At 41.0% G+C, this 24,152-nt stretch overlaps 1 protein-coding gene across 1 annotated transcript; it reads right to left on the reverse strand.

Moving 5' to 3' along the window:
- Positions 1 to 3,745: 3,745 nt before the first annotated feature.
- LOC115387590 (alpha-2,8-sialyltransferase 8F-like) lies at positions 3,746 to 22,879 on the reverse strand. The gene is made up of 7 exons (XM_030090366.1): positions 22,595 to 22,879; positions 19,368 to 19,439; positions 19,186 to 19,260; positions 15,680 to 15,824; positions 5,011 to 5,123; positions 4,837 to 4,929; positions 3,746 to 4,740 (listed from the first exon to the last, which is right to left on the reverse strand). The coding sequence occupies exons 1-7, from the start codon at positions 22,690 to 22,692 to the stop codon at positions 4,272 to 4,274; spliced, it is 1,065 nt and encodes a 354-aa protein (XP_029946226.1). The 5' UTR covers positions 22,693 to 22,879; the 3' UTR covers positions 3,746 to 4,271.
- Between the last annotated feature and the right edge of the window lie 1,273 nt (positions 22,880 to 24,152).

Genomic DNA, 24,152 nt, shown 5'->3' on the forward strand with positions numbered 1-24,152 from the left:
TCCCCCTCCTCCTTGGCTGAAGTTGCTCCTCCTCCATGGAAGTTCAAGCCTCCTCAGTCACAGTTTATCTCTCTGTCCAGGCAAGTCGTGCTCTGCTGTATTCCTCTAGCTTTGAGCCACAGAGCCACTGAGGTGGAAGCTGATATCTTGCTTTGCCACATGTCGTTTCACTTCATGTTCCCTTTGTTTAATCTAGCCATCTTCTTCTTCCTCTCTTTCAGTCTCCTTTGTTATCATGTGCTCACAGGGTCAAACTCCCAGTCCTACTTACCACACTACTCCTACAACTGGAGAGCTTTCTGTTCTCCGCCCCCATCTCAGAGCCCCAGCCTTCCTCCTTTTTGCCTTCCCCAGACTGTTCTCCGCCCACACAACCTGAGTGCAGTAAAAGAAGGCAATAGCACGTGAGTTAACACCCATGATTTGTCTTCTAATGCATTATCTAATGCTAGCATATGCCACATATGACAATTTGGCTTTCGACAGATTTACTGAACCCATGAGCGCTTTGAAAATGCACTTGACTTGACATTGTTCCCTTTGATTCAAGCTAGTTGAACTGACCAACCCTGGATCTTAAAGGAACAACAAATTGAGCAATTGAAGGAATGTTTGGAACGTTTGTTTTATTTTGCAAATAATTATTTGGGATTGAAGCGTGTTTGTGTCGTGTGCTAAAGACCTGAACATTTTCCTGCCTTGACAACCGTCTGATGGGCCAAGTTTTGGTCCATATAATTTTGTTTCCTGTAGTCAGTACCTTTAACTGTGCAATAAAAGTTACGAGGTTGTTTGGTGCACCCGCCGCCTTCCAGCGTCTCATGGCTCGTGTGTTGCGGCCTCACGCTGTAAAAGCTGCCAGCTGGCATTTGAGAGAGTAAAACAGGCCCTCTACAGGGAGCTGCTGCTTCACACACCAAACTTCTTTCTTCCTTCTGCAGATCGACACGTCAAATGGGGATGAGGGCCGTTTTGTCTCAGGAGGTGGAGGGTGTCCACCACTCCCTGCTCAACATAAGCTGCTGGAAACTCTCACAGAGGAAGAGCAGGTATTATAGGTATGTGGTCAACTCCCTACGATACTACCTCCTGGGAAGCTCCTTCACCCCCTTCCTGAAATGGGCTGCATCACTTCTGTGCTGGAGGACTCACGGAGAGAAACCGAGCTGTCACACTCGTCAATGAATGGGTAGGGCTGCTCAGTTATTGCAGTCGATAATTGGCTGACGGTTTCTGAATTCATATAGTTTGGAGGGCCAATGAAAGATCGAAAAAAAACCCACATACACATAGGTCTGGAAAAGGACAGCCGCATAAACTGCTTTTTTTCTTTTCATGTACACCTGGAAAGCTGCTTTGTCTAAAAATAGCAAAAACAGATCACATGTTAAAAGCAAAAAAGATCATAACATGTCCTCATTAAACCCCGGTTTCTTTACAGTTGCCAAAGAGTGGTAGGAGATGGATGGATGGATGAATAGATGATCCAACAACATTTTGTTACTATTGCACTGAGCATTTTATTAATGAAAAATAATCATAATTTTTGACATCATTAATTAGAAGTCTTAGTACTCTTTGAGGAAACATTTTCAAGACATAAAAAAAAACTTTTCACAAGTGTTTTCTTGTAGAAATACATAAAAGACTTCAACTGTAGATCTTCAACTACAAATCTTATGTCTACAGGTTAAACTTCTCTCTTCATTAACAGAGAGACCTTTTCCAATTCCTCTACTCTAAATAAACTCCTACACAGTAAGACAGTTTTTCAGTATTTATTCCTGCTACAAGAGAAGGAAAACACCTGTCAGACAGGTTGTATTGCTCTGCAGTTAAATCTGTGGCCACCAGAGGGCGACCTCCTTTAAAAGAAACAGAGCTTCAAGAAATGAGGGAAAACGTTTTCTCCCAGTGAGGGATTCAAGAACAAACTTAAACATACTTATTTTACATCTTAAGACATGTCCTAATGTTACATTTTTCAAGAAAGGAATAATGAAAAATAAATAAACACTTTTATTATACTCTTTTTTTTTTTTTACTTTTGACTGACAGACTATTTAGAAATGACTGAATATTTACCAATAAAGAACACATTTTAGTTTTAAAGGCACAATGGCTTACTTGGTATAAACCCCAAGAAGTACTGATATTTGTATTTTACTGAAATATATTTCATGAACCCGTTTTGCCCAGAGTTGGTTCATGGAAACACAACACAACATAAACATCAGAAAACCGACATCAACAAATTGTTCACATCGGATTTAACAAGTAAATAATCATCGACACATTCAGGATTCACTTTAGAGTCACATTGGATCATGGGAGGCAGACAGAGAGGACCTGAGAAAACTTAACACAGAAACAGGGAAAATATGCAAACTCCACAAACTGATCTTGCTCTAGAGAGATGACGGTGCTCACTTTTGGCACCTCTGTGGCATATCTATCAAAATACATCCACTTTAATCAAAGAGCAATTATTGACAAAGAGATGATGGAGATCCTTAAGAAGGTACCAAGAGAAATAAAACATACAGATTCCAGCTGAAAAATTTGATGCGAATAAATTAGGGGTGTCCTTAGATAGTCGACGATTCGACGATTCGTTCGAAGGGGCCTGATTCGACTGCCAATCACGCAGTCGAAGCATCGAAAAAATGTGATTAGTAAACGAGGACCGTTCCATTCCAGCTGTATGGGGGTGCTGAATGACTGATTTTACATAGAATTGCTTGGTTTTTTTCCCCAAATAAACATGATATAAAGCCTATTTGATATACATGTTAGCCTATCAAATATACTGTGGAAAAATTTACTTAACTTGTAGTTTTATTCAATATTCTATCTATTTAGTGTCTGTGAATCAACCACCATGGTGAGTGGCACGATCCCATTTTGCGCAGAGCTCCGTCACAGAGCAGCATCTCGGTGGTGATTTGGCTGAACTTTAAAAGTCTTACAATGTCGGAAAAAAACAGAACTTCAGACCAAGTCAAAGATGATCCAAAAAAAGTCAAATGCAGATTGTGTCCTTTCATATCACTTCACAACAACATGGCTTTCCACATTAAACGGGTAAGTAGCCAGATAATTGGGCTATTAAAAGACGGTTCTGTTACTCAATTCTCATTTTTAATGCTGACTTTTATTTCGTTTAATTGTAATATTTTAGGTTATTATTATATTATTATTTTTATTTATCTAAAAGGCTAATTCCATTTAATTTAGTGTTTGTTTTTGCATGGATGTTGCGCTGCGAAACGGACCAACACAGTGCAATTAAGCCTTTCATTTAATTTGAGCAGATAATGTGAGAAACTGTTTAGCCAAAAAATGTGAGCTTATCTGCAGAGATTATAGATACAAATAAATAACATGCTTTAGCCCGTTTGTTAGAAGAGGGTTTGGTTCTGGTCATTTGAACTATACTTCATTTGTTTGATGTTTAGAGTCACCGACACTTTGTTCCAGTCTGTGTTTCAGTGTGTAGGAAAAAAATAAGTGTTGTTTTACCTGCCTGCGCTGTTTTTTTTTTTCTTAATTATTTGTATTTTTTATTATTATTAGTGCAATCAGGGCCGGCTGTGGGTATAGGCGCCCCGACGCTCCGTGTGCTGTGTGAGCACCCTCTGCATTGTGCTGCGCTGCTCCGATTCCCCATGTAGGCACGCTCTGCAGCCCCCCCCCCCGCTCCCCCGGCTCCGTCAAACAAGATGATAGATTCGACTATCAGTCGACTATTGGCAGAATCGGACGAATCAGATTCGACTATAGAAATTCTTAGTCGGGGACACCTCTAGAATAAATACATATATAAAAGTCACAAAATCACAGTGCAAACACTGTGGCTGCTGAAAGGTGGAGTCAGCTATTCACTACTTTTTTTTTCCTTTGAGACCTGCTTTTCAGTTTTGAAGGATTCTTGTTACTCTGTTGTGAGATTTGAACATATCAGAAGCCTAATTTTTATTTAAATGTGTATTTTCTCTCAAAGTTAAGCATGACATGTAACAATGTATAATTGTTTCAGGTTTGTTTTTGTTTTATTTTTTTTTAATTTGTCTTTTCTCTGTCAAACATTGGAGGTGCGGAAGGCCAATGATTAAATTCGCGACACTCAGCCTCATGACTGGTGCAGCACAGTGCGACACACATAATCACTGGCTGTTCGTATTGTTTGTCAAAGCATGCACAAATGCAATCTATTAAAAAGTTATATCGCAACACATATCTTGATCTCGTTATCGCCGAGCCCTTGCCCTTCACTGCCCACAATCTCCCAGGTGAATCCTGAGGATGCCCTGACTGTGCAGCTTCAGCAGGCGGTCGAACTCGGCTGGCATGGCGTGAAGTCTCTTTCGAACCGGCATGTTATCGTAGTAGTGGTTCGTCAGGTGGTGGCAGTCCTGAGGGTGGACACTGAAAGGCCAGAATCCGTACAGATCCACGCTGTTGCACAGTTCCAGCGCCAGATTAACCATCATAAAGCCCGTGCTGAGCCGGGCTTCCCTCAGGCCCTGGGAGCGCCAGTGAGCCGAAAGACTCCTCAGATACTGGGGGTTAAAAGAGACCGGTCTAATGGGACTACTGAGGTCTTTGATGGCTTGGATGGCCCGCTGACACAGATGAGTGTTCAACCCATAGGAGAAGGTTGGCATGAGCAGCATGGAGTCTTTAAAGCGGCGCAGACTGTCCACAAACTGACGACGGCGACTTCTGAGAGCATGAAACCTGCAAAAAAAAAACCCAAAAAAACATAAGCTTATGCGAGGAGATGAGACTGAAAGTGTTTTACTGAAGGAGACAAAGATTCACTCTCCAACTCACTTCAGGACGAAGATGCTTGGGTTTGCTGTCACAAGGCTGGTCTTCTTACCGACATCTTTCTCCAATTCACGGTCCAAAGGTGCGAGGTTGCACCTGAACAAGCAGAGAAGACCCGCAAATCCTTACATGAACTTTCTACTGAAAGTAGTTCAGTTCAATCCTTTGCTCTCTCACCTGATTACAAACTGAGATGAATCGATTTGTTTTCCACAGTTGCTGTTGATCAGGATCCCACCGTTCCCCACCACGGAGCAAGTGTCGAATTTCTTATTGGAGAAAGGATGCTCCTGGAATCAAAGACATCAGCAACATTTGCACAGTGTGTAAAACATCATAAACTTCGAATTGTGATGATGTCTCAACATACAGCTGCATTAGCCTTGTTTATATAAACAAGATTCATATTTCTAGTTTTAATTAGATGATTCTTTTTGCCAATAATTGCAGATTTATGACAATTCCACAGCCGTGAAATGAAACTGATTCCAGACCTCCCAGTCTGGGTCAAGAACAGTCTTACAAATACAGATCAGTCCCACCAGCAATTCAGGGTTTTTTTTGTTTGTTTTTTTTTCTAAATATATTTTTATTAATTTTCTTTCAAAAACAGGAACAAAAAAACAGAAAAAAACAGAACATAAAACCCCCTCCCCAAAAAAATAAAAACATAGATCAGGTAAGAAGAGTAACATATTTCAAAAAAGACTCAACCTCATTCAAGCAATACAAAAAAGGGTGGAAAAGTGCACAAATTAACAAAAGCTGAGCAGCAACATAAAATTACATCATCACATTATTACCAGAAAGAAACTTCAACAGAAGTTCCTACATTTTATCAAACATCTCCCTTGCCATCACTATAGAGTCTTGTCTCTCCAGATGTAGTGTTTGCCATCTCTCCCAGCTATAGGTCATAGGTGGGCACAACGTCCATCTTCCATATTCTCAAAATCATTTTTTTTTTGCAACCACCATACCAAACAAAACAGCTTTCTTTTCATAAAGGTTGGCTGATGTTAAACCGCTAGAGGCTCCCAAAATAGCGACAAGAGGATCAGGCTTCCAGGATTTCCCAAATGCCTCAGAAAAACATTGAACGATCTTTTCCCAATATGAAGACAATTTGTGACATGACCAGAAAGAATGTGTTAAATTACTTACAGATGATTTACATCTGTTACAAAGGGGAGAGACTTCAGGGAAAAAAACTCTGCAGCTTTTCGTTGGAGTAATATATTCTATGCAGTGTTTTAAACTGGATGAGATTATGTCTTACATTCACAGAGCAATCATGTATACTTCTTAAACATTCGCCCCAGATTTCGTCGGTGATAGTCAAATTTAGCTCATCAGCCCAAGTTTACTTACGCTCAGAGGCAGATGTTGGAGCTACACCATGTAGGATTCGATAGAAATGGGAAACCGCTCCAGAGTTAACTGGGTTAAAGGAATTTATTGCTTCCAGCGCTTGATGCTTACTTAAAGTTTCATAATTGGGTATATGTTTTCTGACGTAATCGCAAATTTGCAGGTATTTGAAAAATTTACAAGTGAGAGTATTATAAATGGCACAAAGCTGTGCGAATAAAGCAAATTTCCCATCAATATAAAGATCCCCCATGGAACAAAGTCCCTACTGATTCCAAGTAGAAAAAGCTTTATCATTAATGCCAGGCACAAAAGAATGATTTTGATAGAGCGGGGCATCTAAATAAACTTTAGGGGCTTTAATGTACGAATTGATTTGTTTCCACATTTTCAAAGTGCACCCAACGACATAATTAGCATCAAACAAAGAATTGTTAGCTGCTGTGGGGCTGTTCAGAAGAGCAGTCAGTGAAGTCTTCTTACAGAGCCCCCTTTCCATAATTAACCATGTTGGGCAACATTCGGAAGAGGATAAGGGGCCCTTTTTCCACCACGATATAATGGACAGATGGGCTGACGGAGAAGCCACCTTCCACTTTTGTTTCAGACAAATGTTTCTTCGATATTCTAACGGCTTTATAATTCCAAATAAAGGATGTAAGTATTGAGTCTAATTGTTCAAAGAGGGAGCAAGCAATATGGCATGGAACTGACTGAAACAGATGAAGAAAACGTGGTAAAACTGCCATTTTTATGGCATTCACTTTTCCCACCAGGGATAGTGGGAGTGTCTTCCAAAAATCAATGTCATGTTTAAGTTGCTGAATCTTAACTTTCCAACTCACTTGTAGAAGGTCATTTGGTTTTTTGTTACAATCATTCCTAGATATGTGAAATTCTCAAAGGACTTCTTAAAGGGGACTGATTGTAGAAAGGTGGTGTCCATTTCCTTCAACGGCATTAATACACTTTTGTCCCAGTTAATTGAAAAACCAGAAAAGGAACTAAAGTTATTAAATAGCGCCAATAACGGAGGTAAGGACCTTTTTGGCTTTGAAATATAAAGCAGAATGTCATCAGCATATAAAGACAAAAAGGTTTTATAGCCGTATAGGTCAATGGGGGAGATTTGAGAATGTTGCCTTATACTAGCCGCTAATGGTTCTTTAATTATTGCAAACACAAATGGTGACAGAGGACAACGTTAGCAGGTTCCTCTGCAAATTCGAAATGGGGAGGAGATGTTTTGATTCGTGATCAGTGAGGCAGTAGGAAAGGAGTAAATAATTTCAATCCATTTTATGAAGGAGTATCCGAATCCAAATTTCTTGAGGGTAACTAGCATAAATGGCCATTCAACTTGATCAAATGCCTGTTGTGCGTCTAAGGAGATAACTACTGCTTCTTCTGTATGATTAGTGTACAGTATATTGAAAAGGTGCCGTAGGTTAAAATACATATGTCTACCAGGCATAAAGCCTGTTTGATCCAGGTGTATGATTGAACATATGCATCCCTTCAATCTATTAGCCAACACTTTGCCCATAATTTTTGTTTCAATTGGTAGCACAGAGATTGGGCGATATGACGAAACCAAGTCGGGGTCACGACCTGGTCTAGGAATCAGAGATACATTTGCTTTGTATAAGGTGTCAGGCAGCTTTGAGGTCAATTTAGAATAGTTGAACATGCGCAGAAGCAAAGGACAGTATAGTTTCGGTTCAAAGACCTTAAAGGTGCATTAAGGAGTTTTTCAGCTTTAAAAATACTTATTTTCCATCATAAATATGTTACAAATATTCAATGATGTGTACAATGTGCCCTGACATATTCATTGTAAGTACCTCTAACAGCATTAAATTGTCACTTGAAAGTTGCAGTGCCGGTCCGGCACCAGAACTTTTTTGGGGAGAATTTGAGATGATGTGACGTAATGCACGCTCCCGCTGACCTGATCTCCTTAAGTTTCGTTTTGTCCGCCATTACTCCGCCAGATGCTCAGCAGCAACAACTGAGCAGTATTGAGAATGGATCTTCCAGAAAGTAAGAGAAGACCGGCTTCTAGCACTGCCACAACTCCAGCACAGACCCCACGCAGGCAAAAGAAACTTAAATTTTACTCGAGCGCTACTAAAAGAGCGAGGAAGGAGTTCCCCTCTTCCTTGCACGTACATGGATGGAAGCCACAGACACGAGTGTTTCACTAAGCTGCAGTTATGCCCAAGGCCTGCAGGGTCTGTTGTTTCGCATAAAACGTGTAAACTCCTTAATGCACCTTTAAAGAATTCAGCACTGTACCCATTGGGACCAGGGGCCTTACTGCTTGGGAAGGAGGATATTACTTTTTTTGATCTCTTCTGAGCTAATATTGAGCAGTGGTGGGCCGTCAGGGCCTGCAAAGCCTTCTCTGCTGGCCCAAAAAGTATCTGAATTACAGACTGATGTAAATTATATTTTGTCCATAAATAATTCATAAATGATTCCAAACGGTATGTCCCAGTTCCTTTCATAGTTTTCCCGTGGTTGCGCTGCTTCCAGACATGTTTTTTTTCATATTAAATCATTTAACAAATCAGATTTCAGGCATCATCTGTTGCTAGGGTCAAAGAAATCTGCCCGAGGCCTTCAAAGTTCGTTCCTGATAGCGCAGTAAAGTAAAGTGAAGCGTCAAACAGACAGTTGCTTCAACCAATCAGATTTCGAGTTGGCGACTCAGCGCCTTCTAGCTAGCGTACACTAACAACAGCATATCCAGGCCTTCTGATTTACATTCACCAAGAGATACAGTAGGTGGCGGTATGCACCTAAGTTGTTGGTCGCCTACCTCAATTATTCCAAAGAAGAAGAAGAAGACCTGAAGAGAAATAAAACTTACCCAGAAATACCACAGGACAAGCTTGACTTTCAGCCCTGGCTTTATGGAACTGAAACGCACGGATAATCTATATAACGGAGCAATTGAACTCTTTTTGAGGAAGGAAAGGAGGATGGATTTTGTCTACAAATAATCAGGATTTTGGTGAGTAAAATGTTCCTCTTTTCCTAAATAATATTGCTGTTTTATTAAGTTGTTGATGCTCATTGTATGTGCGCAGATGTAGTAGGAGAATTGTGCACTTCAGCAAAGGCATTTATTCTGGCTGCACAAGTATCTATCTGCTGTGCAACAACTCTTTATGTGCATATCTGCATATAAGATTCTTTTTTATAGACATAAAATAGTTATTGAGAGGTGGATTGGTTCAGGCGGATCTGTTCTGAGGGCCTTAGTGTGAAATGCACAGTCTGCCACTGCTGTCCAGTAATTCTACTAAATCCTCTGGCAAGTTGGGTAACAGTAATTTTTCAAAGAACTTATTTATAACTTCATAGTTTGGTTCACAAAGCGTTCATTAATTTTTATCAGGATCTGTGAGTCAGGCCGCATGTTCAGATTTGATACGATGTATAGCCCGAGAGGCCTGTGGCTGTCTTAACTGGCGCGCAAGGAGCCTATGTGGCTTCTTGCCAAGTTCAAAATGTTTTTGTTTCACCTGTAGAAGAAGCTTAGAGACATTCTTGGAAATTATAGAGTTCTATTCGTATCATAAAGCTGTAATTTTATGAAGCAGTTTTATTTTGTGATTACCTATATAAGAGGCTTCCAATTTTGTTATTTGGTCATCAATACTCGTTAGCCTTGCTGTAGACTTTTCCTTTTCAGCTTCCTCGTACGACATTACGAGGCCTCTAAGAATGGATTTCATCGGCTAGTGGTGAAATTTGTTGGGGAGGCTAACAAATGCTTGCATAATACAGATTAAATAGTAAACAGAGTTGCAAAAGCAACATCGCCTATGATACACGGTTGCATCAATTACAGGTACACTATACTTTATAGTGCGCTCTCTCTCTCTCTCTGTCCCTCTCTCTCTCTAACGAGCACACACATATGGATTTACGCACTACAAACGTGTTATAATCCAACTTCAACGACTGCCCACAGATAGCCTGCAGCAACTGTCTTATTACAGCTGTTTGGTGACATGTAGCCAAACACGCCTTCACTCAGCAAAAACAAGGCGTCACAGTCCTTTAACAGGTCGACATGGGCCTACCTTATTTGAAAAGAAGCTCACATCAATGCCTTTCTGGGATGCAAACAGGTTAATCACCATGTCGTTGAAGTCCGGTAACTTTTGGATGAAGTCCCTCTCGATAGACAGAATGGCAAGTGCATTCAATCAAAGCAAATAATCCACCTGGTTCATGCTGACGCCGCCATAGCTGAACTTTTTCTCCCCCCTTCTCAACTCTGGCACCAATAGCAGCCCCGCTGTGTTAACTCACTGCTGTTAGTCAAAAGTCAGTGGCCTGTGGGCTAACTGAAGTTAGTCCAAAATGCTCAGTAAACCACGGGGGGCGGGACATGACACCTGTCAATCACTTACAAGAACTAAATGAATGTATCTGCTGGGGCTGTAAAAAAAAATCAGCCAATTTAGGGATATTCTATGTTTTCCTTTTGACTGATTGGTGCTGTTGCTACCTTTGGTTTCACCTGAACTTAAAACAATCTGTTGTAAGTTATTTAAAAAAAAAAAAATCTCTTCTTTTTTGTGTTAGCTGTCTTTTTGTGCTGGGAGGGCTTAGCCCTACTAGCCCATTTATACCAGCCGCCCCTGAGCTTTAAGTGCTCTCAAATGTGCATATACTTTCCCCCTTTTAAGAGGAGTGTTTACACCTCGAACATTCCAGCTGACTATTTTAATTTCCCCATAACTGTTCATGTTTGAGTTGTTCAACACAAATATTTACTAACATAAGGATTTGGCTGCATGGATGAGGCTGAGGATAAACATGTCAAGGTAACAAGGATGTGCTGAGTAAAACACCCTAAAGAACATACCCTAGAAATAAAAAGAAAAACTTGGAGCAGCACTTCCATACCCCAGTCTTTACAGTTAAAACTAAAACCAGTGACCTGAAAAAGGCACATACCAGTAGAAAACTACCCTTCTAACTCCCAAAACAAAGGAGATGCCCAGCTTCACAAATTAAACATGCTGTAAACAAATGTAAACCAAACAGTCCTCACCACATGGTGGATGGAAATGTGTGGACTTATAACTGTTAGTAAAGATTTCTGCATTTGAACATCTGGATAAATGATGATCAATACAGCTCACTTAGGATTGTTCGTTCATCAGTTCAGCCTGTTGTAGTGTCTCAGTCCTTTACTGCGAGTTTCGAAAACGCAGCTGCCTCGGGGGCATCGAATGTGCGTGTGTCGTTATTCACCGTGACAATAAACCTTGCAAGATGTCGAAATCCACGTCTGATGTTTTTGGCTCTGCACTTCTTTCGAACCTGTTGAAACATCTGTCGCTTCTTTATCGTGGCTGAAGTGAGGTAGGGAAAGACTGAAGCCTATTGAAGCGGAGCTTTTTCTCTGGCGAGCCTTAGCACCAACTCTTTTACTTGGTAATAATGGAGCCGAACGATGATCGCTCTTGATTTACCCTCCTGCAGTGGCGCTGATGTCCGGTGCACCCGGTCGATTTTCACCGGCTGGTCGAAGTGATCCTCACCCAGCAGTTGTGGCAGAAGCTTCCCCACAAATTCGGTCGGCTTACCGTCTTCTGACTTTTCTTTTATTCCGACGATGCGTAGGTTTTGCCTGCGAAAACGAGCCTGCTGTTGTTTACACAGGGAGGCTAGGCTAGCATGGCACCGCTCCAGATCTTCAATTCGCCTTTCATGTGTCTCAATGGCCGCTTCGGTTGAAGACAGGCGTTCGTGAACCTCGGATAAACCTGTGACGGAGCTATTCAATTTGGCGAGCCTTTTGTCAACCGTATTACTCAGCGTGGTTATTGTCTTCTATAGAGGCAGAGTGGCTAGCCGCAACAGCGCTAGCCTCCAAGCTACTTGCTAGCCCGGGGGGGCTCTGGCAATTTTCATCATCGCCGGTGCTTTTCTCTTGCTTCTTTCCTTTGCCCGGTTTAGTCATATCTTTTTTCAAGTGTCGATTCTCTTAAAATACTATGAAGAGCGCATTTAATGTCTGACAGGTGAGGGAAAAGCTGAAGCTTTAGGCAGAGCTCCTCGAACCACGTCTTACTCCATTGCAACACAACCCGGAACCTCTTTTTTTTTGTTTTATTTTGTTTTGTTTTGTTTTAAATTAATGTGTCCTCTACCGAACCAAACGTCAGGGTTCATGTTTTGTGTTCAGGCTCCTTGATTTCAACTTGTCATGTTTGATTGCCGTTCCCTGCCCTGACGTCTTTCCGTTGTGCCTGAAATCAGTCCTCTTACTGTCACACAACACCAGAGGCCTGTCGTATGATGTAGGATGAACATACTAGGGTGACGCCAGCCTGGCATGCCACACTGACTTTGTGTTACACACAATACAGTCTGATACCGCGCCATTGGGGCATCATTTCAGACAGGCTGACGAGAGGCGAGACTACTGAGCGGCGAGAACCAATCCAAGAAACAAGGCTGTGACACAACGACAATGCGATGTACACAGCGCTCCGTTGTAGTAGTTTTGTAGTCCAAAACATGGGATCATGGCATGGAGTTTTACGTCCGTTTTACCCCCATATTCCGCTGGACGCTTAAGCGATGCGTCGCGTCTTGTTCCTGAAGTCAACGCACACCGGCAGTGCAGTGCCGCGCTGTTTAGAAGTGGCGACCTGAAGTGAATCACCAGCGCCGTGGAATTTGGGGGTTGGAAAGAAAAGCCTTCAGAGCAGATTCTTGCTGTGGTTTCAGCGCCAAATTCAGTTCGTTCAAAACTTCAGACAGAGCCGTGATAAAACCTCGCTGTGTTGCGGCAGCCACCATGATTGTTTTGAGGGGGGTATAATATGACGTATCGCTAACTCCCGCCTCTCGTGGGCTGTGATTGGCCCGGCAAGAAGTTTGCCGGGCAGAAGTTAGATTCAATTGCCGCGGTACCAGACTGTTTCCCCATGTATCCCTGAGCATGGAGAGACAGTCTGGCGTGCCAGGCTAGGGTGACGCTGCTCACAACCTGGTTATGGGTTTCTATGTACGCCTTTCCTGCCAGCATTTTGCACCCTGCTGTGATGTGCTGTACTGTTTCAGGGGCTTCCTTGCACAGTCAGCACCAGTCCTCGGCCTCACTTCGACCTCACTTCGCTTTGTGTACAGCCTCAGGACTCTGGACTCCTGGTGGAACCCTCCGTGCAGTGTGAGGAGTTTTCTTGTCTTTATATGGGTAGCTTGCTTCCCAATGCAGCCACTGGTATGTTTTTCCAGTGGCCAAGATATTACACCAGCTGGGTATCCGATTACTGGTTGGGCATACATGCTAATGGCCTGGATTTTATTCTTGCCATTCAGGACATGTTCAGGACCTGTCTCACCCTCTGGAGGTATTTGGGTGTGGCTGACCTACAGGCTGCTTCATCCTGGTTGCCATTTGCCTGTGGTATCCCCAGACATTTGTAGCTGTCTTCCACATCTCTGATTTGCCTTCAGGTAGTTCAGTAGTGATCATCTTCCCTTTCTTTGATATCATCCGCCCACACTTATCAAGTCCGAATGGCATGCTGATGTCATTGCTGTATAGTGAGGTGAATGAGGGAGTCGATGTCTCGCTCACTCTTGGCATACAGTTTGATGTCATCCATGCAGAAGAGGTGGCTGACAATTGTTCCACTGTGGAATCGGTACCTGAATCCACTCTTGGTGATGATCTGACTGAATCCAGAGTTTTCTTCCATAGCCTTATTGAGTTTTCCAGGAAGGTTGTCAGTTCTCTGTTGATGTTGCACAGTTTCACGCATTCTAGTATCCATGTGTACAGCATTGAGTCATAGGTTTTCCTGAAATCAATCCAGGCAGTGCACAGGTTGGTGTTTCTGGTCTTACAGTCTTGTGCAATCGCCCTGTCGATCAGTAACTGGTGCTTGGCTTGGTGATCAATCATTACTTCTTCCTCTCTCTAGTAGCTGGCAGGGGTTTAAAAGGGGGTGGCTCTAGGAGGAACGAGGCCCAACAAGGATGACAGCAGACGCTCAGGTGACTTGGTTGGAGAGCGGCTTTGAAGGGTTCTCCAGCATTTATGTTTAGCAGTGTCAGAGACACCAATAAAACGGAAGTTCTGCAAATGGGCTGTGTCCATTCTGTGCAGGAGGACTCACATGGAGAGGAAGAGTTCAGAGAAATGTTCTCCCTCTTTTTTGCAGCTGGAGCCTCCCTTCGCTTCTCCGTTGCCATGGTGACTTGTCCAAATGGGGCTACATTTATGCTATCTTTTTGAAGTTGTGGGTCACGTGCTTAACTCCAGATGAAACTATTTAGAGTTGGTCTAACTTATTCAAATCAGCCTTTCTGAAACTGAAATTTCAGAGATTCCAATCTCAGTAGATTAACACACAGCTCAGGGTCAGACTCTTTGTTGAGCATTTGCTCAACCTGCTTTGTTAAGTGGACCCCAGGTCTTTCTTATCTTGATCAGCACACAAAAAAGAGGTAGTGTTTGCAACATCTGACCAATCACAGTCAAGGAGAAACCCTGCAGAACAGTGTACTTTACCACAGAGGAGCAGAAAACTGCTCTTCAAAAACATGAAGAATTCAAACAGATCATCCAGGACAAAGGCCAGGAAGAAATTATGTCATACTGTGTATAATTGTGATTGTGATGAATAAAGGTACTGATTGGACTCTTGATTTGAAATGCCAGCAGGATTTTTAATTATTTTTCCTTTGTCCTGTCCAGCATTGAAGCAATCAGAAAGAGGGTCTGGCTGCTATATTGTAAATGAATTTCCTCTACCAAAGAGACCTTATGAGTATAAAGCAATTGAGTATGATGATCTAACTCAGCAAACCAAGGTTTGCAGATGCGGCATTAAGTTGCATGTGACAGCACTCAGTAGAGCCACCCACCGTTGTCTTAAACTTAAAAGCATCCTTGACATTATAGTGCATAGTAACAGCATTCATGTGTTGATGTTAATTCATATGGCCGTCGTAATGAATGGAGCAGGCAGTGGACCGGAAACTACCTTGACAATAACTGGCAGAAAGCGAATGTACGTCACCGGGATTGTGCACAGATTTTATCCGTTACCATACCATGCAAAAGCTGTAATGTATTCCAGATTATGAAGTTTGACACCAATACTTAAAGAAACAACGCTTCCCGTGTCCACACAAGACTTTGGACACAGCACTAATTAAAATGGTGTACTCCTCTTTGGAGAGGTACACAGGTAAGAAATGCTTCTTTTATTTTTAGAAAAGGTGTAAGTGGGGCGAGTCATTCAGGGCTTAGCCACTAGTTGTTAGCTTAGCTTCGGGTTTTGGGCGACTCCTTCCTGCTCACCCATCACTGGGCGGGCCGCAGTCTTTGGCTTCCGAAAATAATTTGCGCTGCATAGTCATAGTTTACCCACTAATAATATTATTCTTGTTTCACGATACGACAGCAAAGAAAAAGAAGTCTTACCTTTGGAAAGGTACCGAACCACTTTGGTGTCACTTTGATGGTCCTCTTTGGTTCCCCGCTGTAGACAATCTGCGATCCCAGCGGAGTGTTTTTCTGAGTAACAATGGCATTTTCAGCCCCGTGGCACTTGCTGCTCAGCAGAGAGCTGGATACAAACACAATACAGGCATCATGAAGGTGTGTTGTTTGGATGCATATCTTCTCAACTTCTGCACAAGAGACTGTGCTATTTAAAAGTCTTGTGGTTTTCAGTCTGTTTGGCTAAAACTTACATGAACTTATGACATGTTATGGAGTTGATCTTTAAAGTTCCACTCCAGTCCTCTTTTGTAGCTTTTTTAAAGTGTTCTCAGGAGTGTTGAATTGAGATAATGGTTATTCTAGCCAAAATTACAAAACCTGTGTCATTTTCCAGGACTTTGCAATTCACCTCTGTGTTGTGGGCGGAGTCAGCGCTGCTCCACAACAACAATGAGTAATATTTATATATTATAAATGAAAACTTTCTGTGACTTTGTGGACCGAGACCTGTGTGAACCTGTTTTGAAATGGTAACAACATGCATACATATTGGCACAGCATATGAAATGCCTCTTATAGCCTCATAGTTTTAGAATGTTTGAGAATTGTTTTTTTCCCATCTTTTTTTTTTTCATTTCAACACAACATTAACAGTAAAATCCTCTTGGGAGGTGCATTGTATTTTGCAAATCTTTGGGGTCAGCTTCTTCTGTATCAGTTGACCTTTCAACTATACATCAATTCAAAAAACTGTATATGCGCCGTAGTTTTGATAACTATGCCAGACAAACAATACTGGATGTGAATACTGTACGACATAACACACACGCTCATAAACAGGCACATGCACGTGTTAGGGTGCATGGGCCTGGGTATAGATAATGAACACACAAAATATAATAATACTGTCAGACATAGTATGAGTATACTGTAATAATATGAAATATTGTTTGATTGGTTTGAATAATGATGAATAATGATTATGTATGGTTAATGATGCAGCTCATGTCCAGGCATGCCAGGATATGAATCTTGTACTACATAACACACCCATATTCATATATTCATATATATGTATAAATACAACAACACTGCCATGTGACCCTCAGTGATATAATTATGAGATATGGGAAGGGGCAGGCACTGATAAGCTTCTGCTTCAGCCTACTCCTTTTGGGCTTTCATTGAATGGTTTTGCATATTCTTGTTGATATGTTTGCTATGTGATATGCCCAAATAAACTAAACGAAACGAAACGAAACGAACTGTCTGCCGCTTTGTCCTGAAAAATATCCATTTCACCCGTTTATCTTCCAGCTGTGTTTCTTATAATCTCAGGCTATGCGTCAGTTTTTCCATTATGAAGCTATTCTTTGTTTTTTTTTATAATTTTATTTTTTTTTGAACACCATAAAATCCATGAATTTGAAAGATTTTGATTGCAGTAACAGTGGATGAGTATGGAGGTCCATCTTGTGGCTGATTGTTATGGCTATATGTATGTGCAAGAAGAATGTATATACATACATATATATATATATATATATATATATATATATATATATATATATATATATGTATGTGTGTGTGTGTGTGTGTATGTGAACGGAGAATATATGTGTGTGAGAGGGCCAGAATGAATTATGTCTTGTACGCCCCCCCCCCCCCCCCCCATAGTTTTCATTTTGTTTTATGTTAGGTTTCCAGCACATTTTTTTCATCAATTTTTACTCCTAGGAATTTCTTATGATTCACTCTTTTTATATTTACATCCTTTATCAGTACATTTAAATGAAATGATTCCATATTTTCCAAAAATTATGAATTTTATTTTACAGAAATTCAGAGATAACTTGTCTTTATTAAACCATAATATATTTTTTTTAACTGTAAAGTGATTAAATCCAAAAGTTGTTATAAATCTTCACCAGTTCATACAATATTGAGTCATCTGCAAATAATAGAATTTCTCACGTTCTGATACTTTACAGGTGTCATTCATGTATCGCAGTGTTCCTCACACCAGTCCAGAATGAGTCGCTGTGGCTGTTGGTTTTTGTTCCAAACAAGCAAGAGCACACGGGACTCCACCTATTTCACCAAGTCTTACAGGTGGACTCACTTGAGGAAATGGGTGGAGTCTGATGTGCTCCTGTTTGGTTCCAACCAAACAGGAGCAAATATTCAATAGTTTTGGAATATTTAATAGTTTTAGAATGTGTGATGTCGTGACCACAATACCAGACGGTCTTCTGAAAAAGGTGGTGCAGTGAGAAAACGAGAGCTGAATCACAGACAGTGAGCCAGGTCCCATGACTGAGTGACTCAGAGTTGTCTGCATCCTCTTTGATCACATATTAAAGCCCATGCAGGAATCCAGTAGGGGGCTGGTATCTAATCTCAACAATAAAAATGGGTTAACTGCCTCGTCACGATTATAAATGAGCCTGTTATCAGGATTTATGGCCTCTTACCGTCAACTGTCCTTTTCACCAGGTCACATGGTCGTCCCTCTCCACCGCTGTTAAATCGTAACTTTTCTGATGATTGTTTAAAACTATTGCTTCCCTAAGATCAAGTTAACCTTTTTCTTTTTTTTTAATTCTGAGCTCACATGTGATGTGAGACATGAAAGCCGTAGATTCTGTGATATATGGTTTGACTCAATGGTAACTCTCCCGCGAAAAAGTTGCAGCTAATTTTTAACCTGACTGTGTCTTGACCTTGAGGTTACGTGTGATTCTTCCCTGAGTTGTCCATCTGTCTCTCTGCATGTGTCTCTGTGGTCCACACGTGTTGAACAACTGAGAAAAGATATTTATGTAAATGCTGTGGCAGCAGTGACAGTTCGAGAATGTGTGAGAATTGCAGAATGCTTCATAGTTTTACAATCTTTTGGAGCTGGCTGAAAGTAAATAAATGAAGGTTCAAATCATGGAAAAAAAGACATTGCTGCAGTCGGCATGCCAATTGCACGCTCCCTCAAAATCTATGACACTGATGACGTGATAAAACTGAAAAGAAGTGCTAACTATAAAAGATTTATATACATTTCAAAAGAACACTTGAGAGAAATAGGCCTTCTGTGTACATAATGAATCTTTGATCTGTGAATCCAGATCATGAGTAACAGAAAGTAAAGTGTTACACTGATATGTTTCTTTAGTGTAGACATGGTGACGAAACTGAATGATTATAGTTAAGAAGTGCTGAGATTGTGTTACTGCTCAGTAGCTGTTTGTACATAAAACGTTTTTGTTGCCGTTTGTTGTTTTTTTGCAGATTTTTGCATTTCTCAACACAAACAGGTAAATGAACATCATTGGCAATGAAAGTCAAATAGATTATGTGAAAAAAAAGACAAGGTAACAAAGAATGACAGAGGATCTGTGTGTGTGTGTGTGTGTGTGTGTGTGTGTGTGTGTGTGTGTGTGTGTGTGTGTGTGTGTAATATGTATAGATTGCTATAAAGGCATTGTCCTCACCTGAACCTCTGGTAATTCCCTCTCTGCCTCTTCCAGGGTTGAGCATAACGTTTTGTTATGTCGGTGATGAGTTTGCTGTTTAAGAGACACATTCACACACAGTCAGGTGTTTAACCTCCGAAGTTCTCACAGGATTTAGTTTGATCAGGGAGGGAAGCTGTGTTGATCATGGTTGCTCTCACCTGCTGTTTTTACACTGCTGTGAAGACACTGGAGCATTTTTCTTCCGAGGAGGTCGTCGGTGAGATTTCACACTGTGGCATCATGAGACAGCTCAGATGTGAAACAGGCAGAGAAAATAAAATGTTCATTTTTAAACACAGAGTTTTTTTTTTTTGTTTTTTTCTTTTGCATTTGGGCTGATTTATCAATCAGCATCAGCTTAGAATAAAAATGTCAGTGTTGAAGTGTTCAGTACATAAAACTAGAGCATGTTACTGCAATTGGTCTAAATAAGGGCTTTCAAAAATAATGCGTTAATTGCGTTAATTAATTTATGTAATCAATCTCATTAAAATTTTTCACGCAGTTTAACACATGCGCATCATGACAAGCCTCACCTCTACCAGCGGGTGGCGGTAGTGAACCCGCATGGAATGCAAGCTGCCAGCAAGCGAAGAAGAAGAAGAAGAAGCCTCACCTCAGCCTCGGCTCGTCCATGCTTCACATGTACGCGTTTCCGCGTCCGCTTTGGAGTGTCCGCGCACCACCGATGCGCACACGCTTTCTCCCCCATACTACAATCTGGCTGGTCCGCGGACCCTAGCGGACAGGAATTCATGACAATGTTTACGTCACGCGGACCAACGCGCACCCACGCGGACATGTGAAGCATGGACGGGCAGCAGACAGGAGGCCGAGGAGGCCTGGCGTGAATTCATTTATCAAAACAGAAGAAGAAAGCAATATGGAGGGAGATAAGCCGGCTGGCCCCATGGAGTCTACTTGTGTGATTAAAAAAAATGTTGAAGCAGTTTTCTATTTTCCACACAAAAAGGAACACTGGCTAAGAATGCCCTGTTTAATTGTGCAAGAAAAAAGTGTGGTATCTGTTAGTTTTACTTTTCTTGTGGTACTACATTTGTTACAGACCTAAAAATGTAACTCCTGCCAAAAGCCAACTTTAGAGGGACTGCAGAGGGAGCGCTGCACACACACACACATTATGTTATGGTGTGCATGTTTTAGTTTTTTGAATATTTATTTTATTTGGAGCCTTTAAATAAAAAACACATCGTGTTAAATATATATAATCATGTCCTGTTGATTTTTTGTTAATGCAATACAGGAAAAAAGGGTATATTTCAGACATAGTTGAAAATTGCTACTATTTGTGATTAATCATGATTAATTAATTTGTAAGCTGTGATTAATCTGATTAAAAATTTTAATCATTTGACAGCCCTAGTCTAAATCATTAGAAAAACATTTGCTTTGTTACACATGAACTGAAAAAGTTTAAAGCAGATTTAAAACGTCAACTGAAGTAAAGATTGAACCTTTTCCATGTGTAAGTTTTTTTTTCAATATATAATCATGTCCTGTTGTTTTTTTTGTTAATGCAATACAGGAAAAAAGGTATATTTCAGACATAGTTGGAAATTGCTGTTATTTGTGATTAATCATGATTAATTAATTTGTAAGCTGAATATTTGAATATTTATTTTATTTGGAGCCTTTAAATGAAAAACACATCACGTGTTAAATATATATAATCATGTCCTGTTGTTTTTTTCGTTAATGCAATACAGGAAAAAAGGTATATTTCAGACATAGTTGAAAATTGCTATTATTTGTGATTAATCATGATTAATTAATTTGTAAGCTGTGATTAATCTGATTAAAAATTTTAATCATTTGACAGCCCTAGTCTAAATCATTAGAAAAACATGTGCTTTGTTACACATGAACTGAAAAAGTTTAAAGCAGCTTAAAAACTTAAACTGCAGTAAAGATTGAATATTTTCTATGTGTAAGTTTTTTTTCAATAAATGTCTCTTGATGATAGAATTGAATAAGGTAGTGAGTGTTTAAATAGTGTTAAATAAATCTCAGATATGTCTAAGTGTCTCTGTCTAAATAAAATTATAATAAAACTTAACTTTTCCACTGTATTTTCTTTTTGTGTGTAATTCCTCTACTAAAGTTCAAAGCACTCTTCTAACTACTCAGAATATTACTTTTAATGATGTTTCATTGTACATTTCAGAGCAGACATTTAATTTATTTTGATAAAATATTTCAAGTTTCTATATTGAAACAAGGAGCTTTTCTGCTCAGTTGTATAAACAATACGTGTTGAAATTTCTGTCAAAACAATTAACCTCTTGGGTCAAAATGCACATTAAAAATTTAGATTATAAATCAAATTTATGGCTTACTCAGCATGGGCAAAGTAGTATTACTAAAACATACAACTTGACTGCACTAATATGAGTTTTTCTCATGTTTTAATTTCCACATTTGCATTAAAGCAACCTAAACTAAAAAAATACACGTTACAGTTTTCAGAAAGAGAATTAATCCAGTGATGCAGTCATGTGACCGTAGTGATGACTCACTCTCACTATCAAAATATGACTCCATATCTGATGACATTGTACATTGAACAGAGGGTATAAAAGCATGAGAAGAGTAAAATATAAACCACATGTGTGCAGGAGCCTCGTGTCTCGCAGAGTCGTCGGTGCCAGTTTTCTGTTCCACCTCCTTTTTTTGATGGTGCCCCAAATCACTAGAAAACAGACACTGAGATCTTAATGTGCATGAACGGCCATCAGACAGTTGTGGTGTCGTGATGTGTGTTATCTGTGGGATGACATGCTGCAGTTTCTGCAGTTGCAAGTGATTCAGTTTGACATGTGTGTGTTGGGAGAATTGTTCCTCTTGAGTTTGAACATCCTCTCATGTTTCATTTAAAAAAAAATAATATGAAGAAAAGACTGTTCTGCTTTGATGTCTTCATTTCAAATCAAAAAATTTTATGGGAGCATCACAGTTTAATTGTACCATCTTTTATCAATCACACCATCATCATCGTTAACATCATCATAGGAAAAACATGGATCTAATCCACTGACTGGGAATTATTTAAGAACTATATCTATTAACCCACTTTAGCCAGTTTATCACAACTGACAGTAATCTTTGAAGTCAAATGAATGAAGTGATGTTCACAGCAAGCAAAATAATATACGGGTGTCTTTCTTTCTTCTGCAACCTCATGTGTGGTATTTTTGTTGTTTGACAAACAAAAAATAAGCTCAAATTGTCTTTTTCATTTCAACAGGCTGCACAATCAGTTCCCCATGTCCTTACAAAGGTTTCGTGCTTAGAATTAAAAATAAATAAATAAATAAATAAATAAATAAATAAATCTCAGGTGTATGTTTGCTGGTGACAGACTTACTGGCTGTTGGTCTTGTACCAGGTAACACTGGTCAGCAGCTTCCCCAAGAAGAAGATGGTGAGCAGAGAGAGGAGCAGCTTTCGGATGTGTAGCCTCATGGCTCTCTGTCCCGTCTTTCTAACACTGACTCAATATCTGCTTTCTCAGACACTCCACCACCTCCTCCTTAAACAGCTTTCCCTGGCAGTACCTCACACTCATTCAAGAGTGTGAATCTTTGCCTCTTGCCTTTCTTCAGTCTCTGGACGCCTTCTTGTCGTCCTCCTCCTAGTTGACTGAAGTTTCTCCTCTTCTATGGAAGTAAGTGCAAGCCTCCTCAGTCACAGTGTATCTCTCTGTCCAGGCACGTCTTCCTCTGCTGTATTCCGAGAACTTTGAGCTGCAGATCTCCTGAGGTGAAAGCTGATATTTTGTTTTGACACATCTGATTTCACTGCATCTTCTATCAGTTCAATCCAATCGTCTCCTTCATTCTTCCTCTCTTTCAGCCTCCTTTGTTGTCATGTGCTCACAGAGTCAAACTCCCAGTCCTACTTTCCACACTACTCCTTCAACCTGAGAGCTTTCTGTTCTCCGCCCCATCTCACAGTCCCAGCCTTCCCTCCTGCTTGGCTTCCCCTCCCTCCACCTGTTCTCCGCCCACACAGCGGCCAATAGAGCCCAGCTGGGTGAAACACTTCATGGACTGGTGCTGCTTGACACACAATAAATGTGAACTTTAAATTTAACCTGCTGGACCAGCCAATTAATATTAAGGTCAATAAAGGGGCAGGGTGGGTCAATTTTGGCAATCAGTAATTGCCTGGAGGTTTCTCTTCTCATACATTTTAGAGCAAGGGTGGGGGGGGGGGGGGGGGGGGGGGGGGGGGGGGGGGGGCAATTTTTTAATACTGAAGATATTGTGGAGGGCCAGTCCAACAGGCTGAACTAAATTCTGCATAATATTGATATTTCTTCATATGAAGCATATAAATCAAATTTAAACTAGAAATTGGCACTCAGAGAGCGCAGACCTGCACCACAGCTCAAATCAGTCACCAACAACAATAAGAACACCATATATAAGAAAACAACATTGTGATCGGGGTGTGATCGGAGCGGAGCGCTGTGGCGTGCGGTGCCTCTCTCTGTCGCCGTCTCGCCATCTCTCCGTGTGTGTGTGCAGTGTTTCCCCTAGGACTGGCCCCTTGGGGGGGGGGGGGTTCCGCTTCGGTCATTGTTGCCGTCGTACAAAAACTCGAAATAAGGAATTTGAGTCATAATATGTTTTAATCACAATATAACTGTGGCACACTAGTGCCACCGCGGGTCGGCTAGACACGGGCGGAACCACAGCCAGTGAGTTTGAGCTTTGTTTATTGTCCAAGCAGTGGGCCCAATCCCCACCCCTCAATTCGGCGGGCTTCTCTAGCCGCCGCCGCCGCCACACCGTGCAGACCTCGATCCGGGTCGCTCCGGTCTTCAGCCTTTCCAGGCTTGCGTGCGCGTCCTCTCCAGTCTGCTGCTCCGTTCAGCTCTGCTCCACTCTCCCCTCTCCGCCCGGTCCAGCACACCACTT

The sequence above is a fragment of the Salarias fasciatus genome, chromosome 4 (assembly GCF_902148845.1).
Source record: "Salarias fasciatus chromosome 4, fSalaFa1.1, whole genome shotgun sequence".
NCBI lineage: Eukaryota > Metazoa > Chordata > Actinopteri > Blenniiformes > Blenniidae > Salarias > Salarias fasciatus.

What these genes read in the sequence shown, in the direction of transcription:
- LOC115387590 (XM_030090366.1), bottom strand. Translation starts at nt 22,692, where the DNA reads ATGAGGCTACACATCCGAAAGCTGCTCCTCTCTCTGCTCACCATCTTC. An exon ending in CAGCAGTGTAAAAACAGCAG is followed by an intron (nt 19,261 to 19,367) that starts GTGAGAGCAACC and finishes TCTCTTAAACAG; the next exon opens with CAAACTCATCACCGACATAA. An exon ending in GGGAATTACCAGAGGTTCAG is followed by an intron (nt 15,825 to 19,185) that starts GTGAGGACAATG and finishes GTTTGTATCCAG; the next exon opens with CTCTCTGCTGAGCAGCAAGT.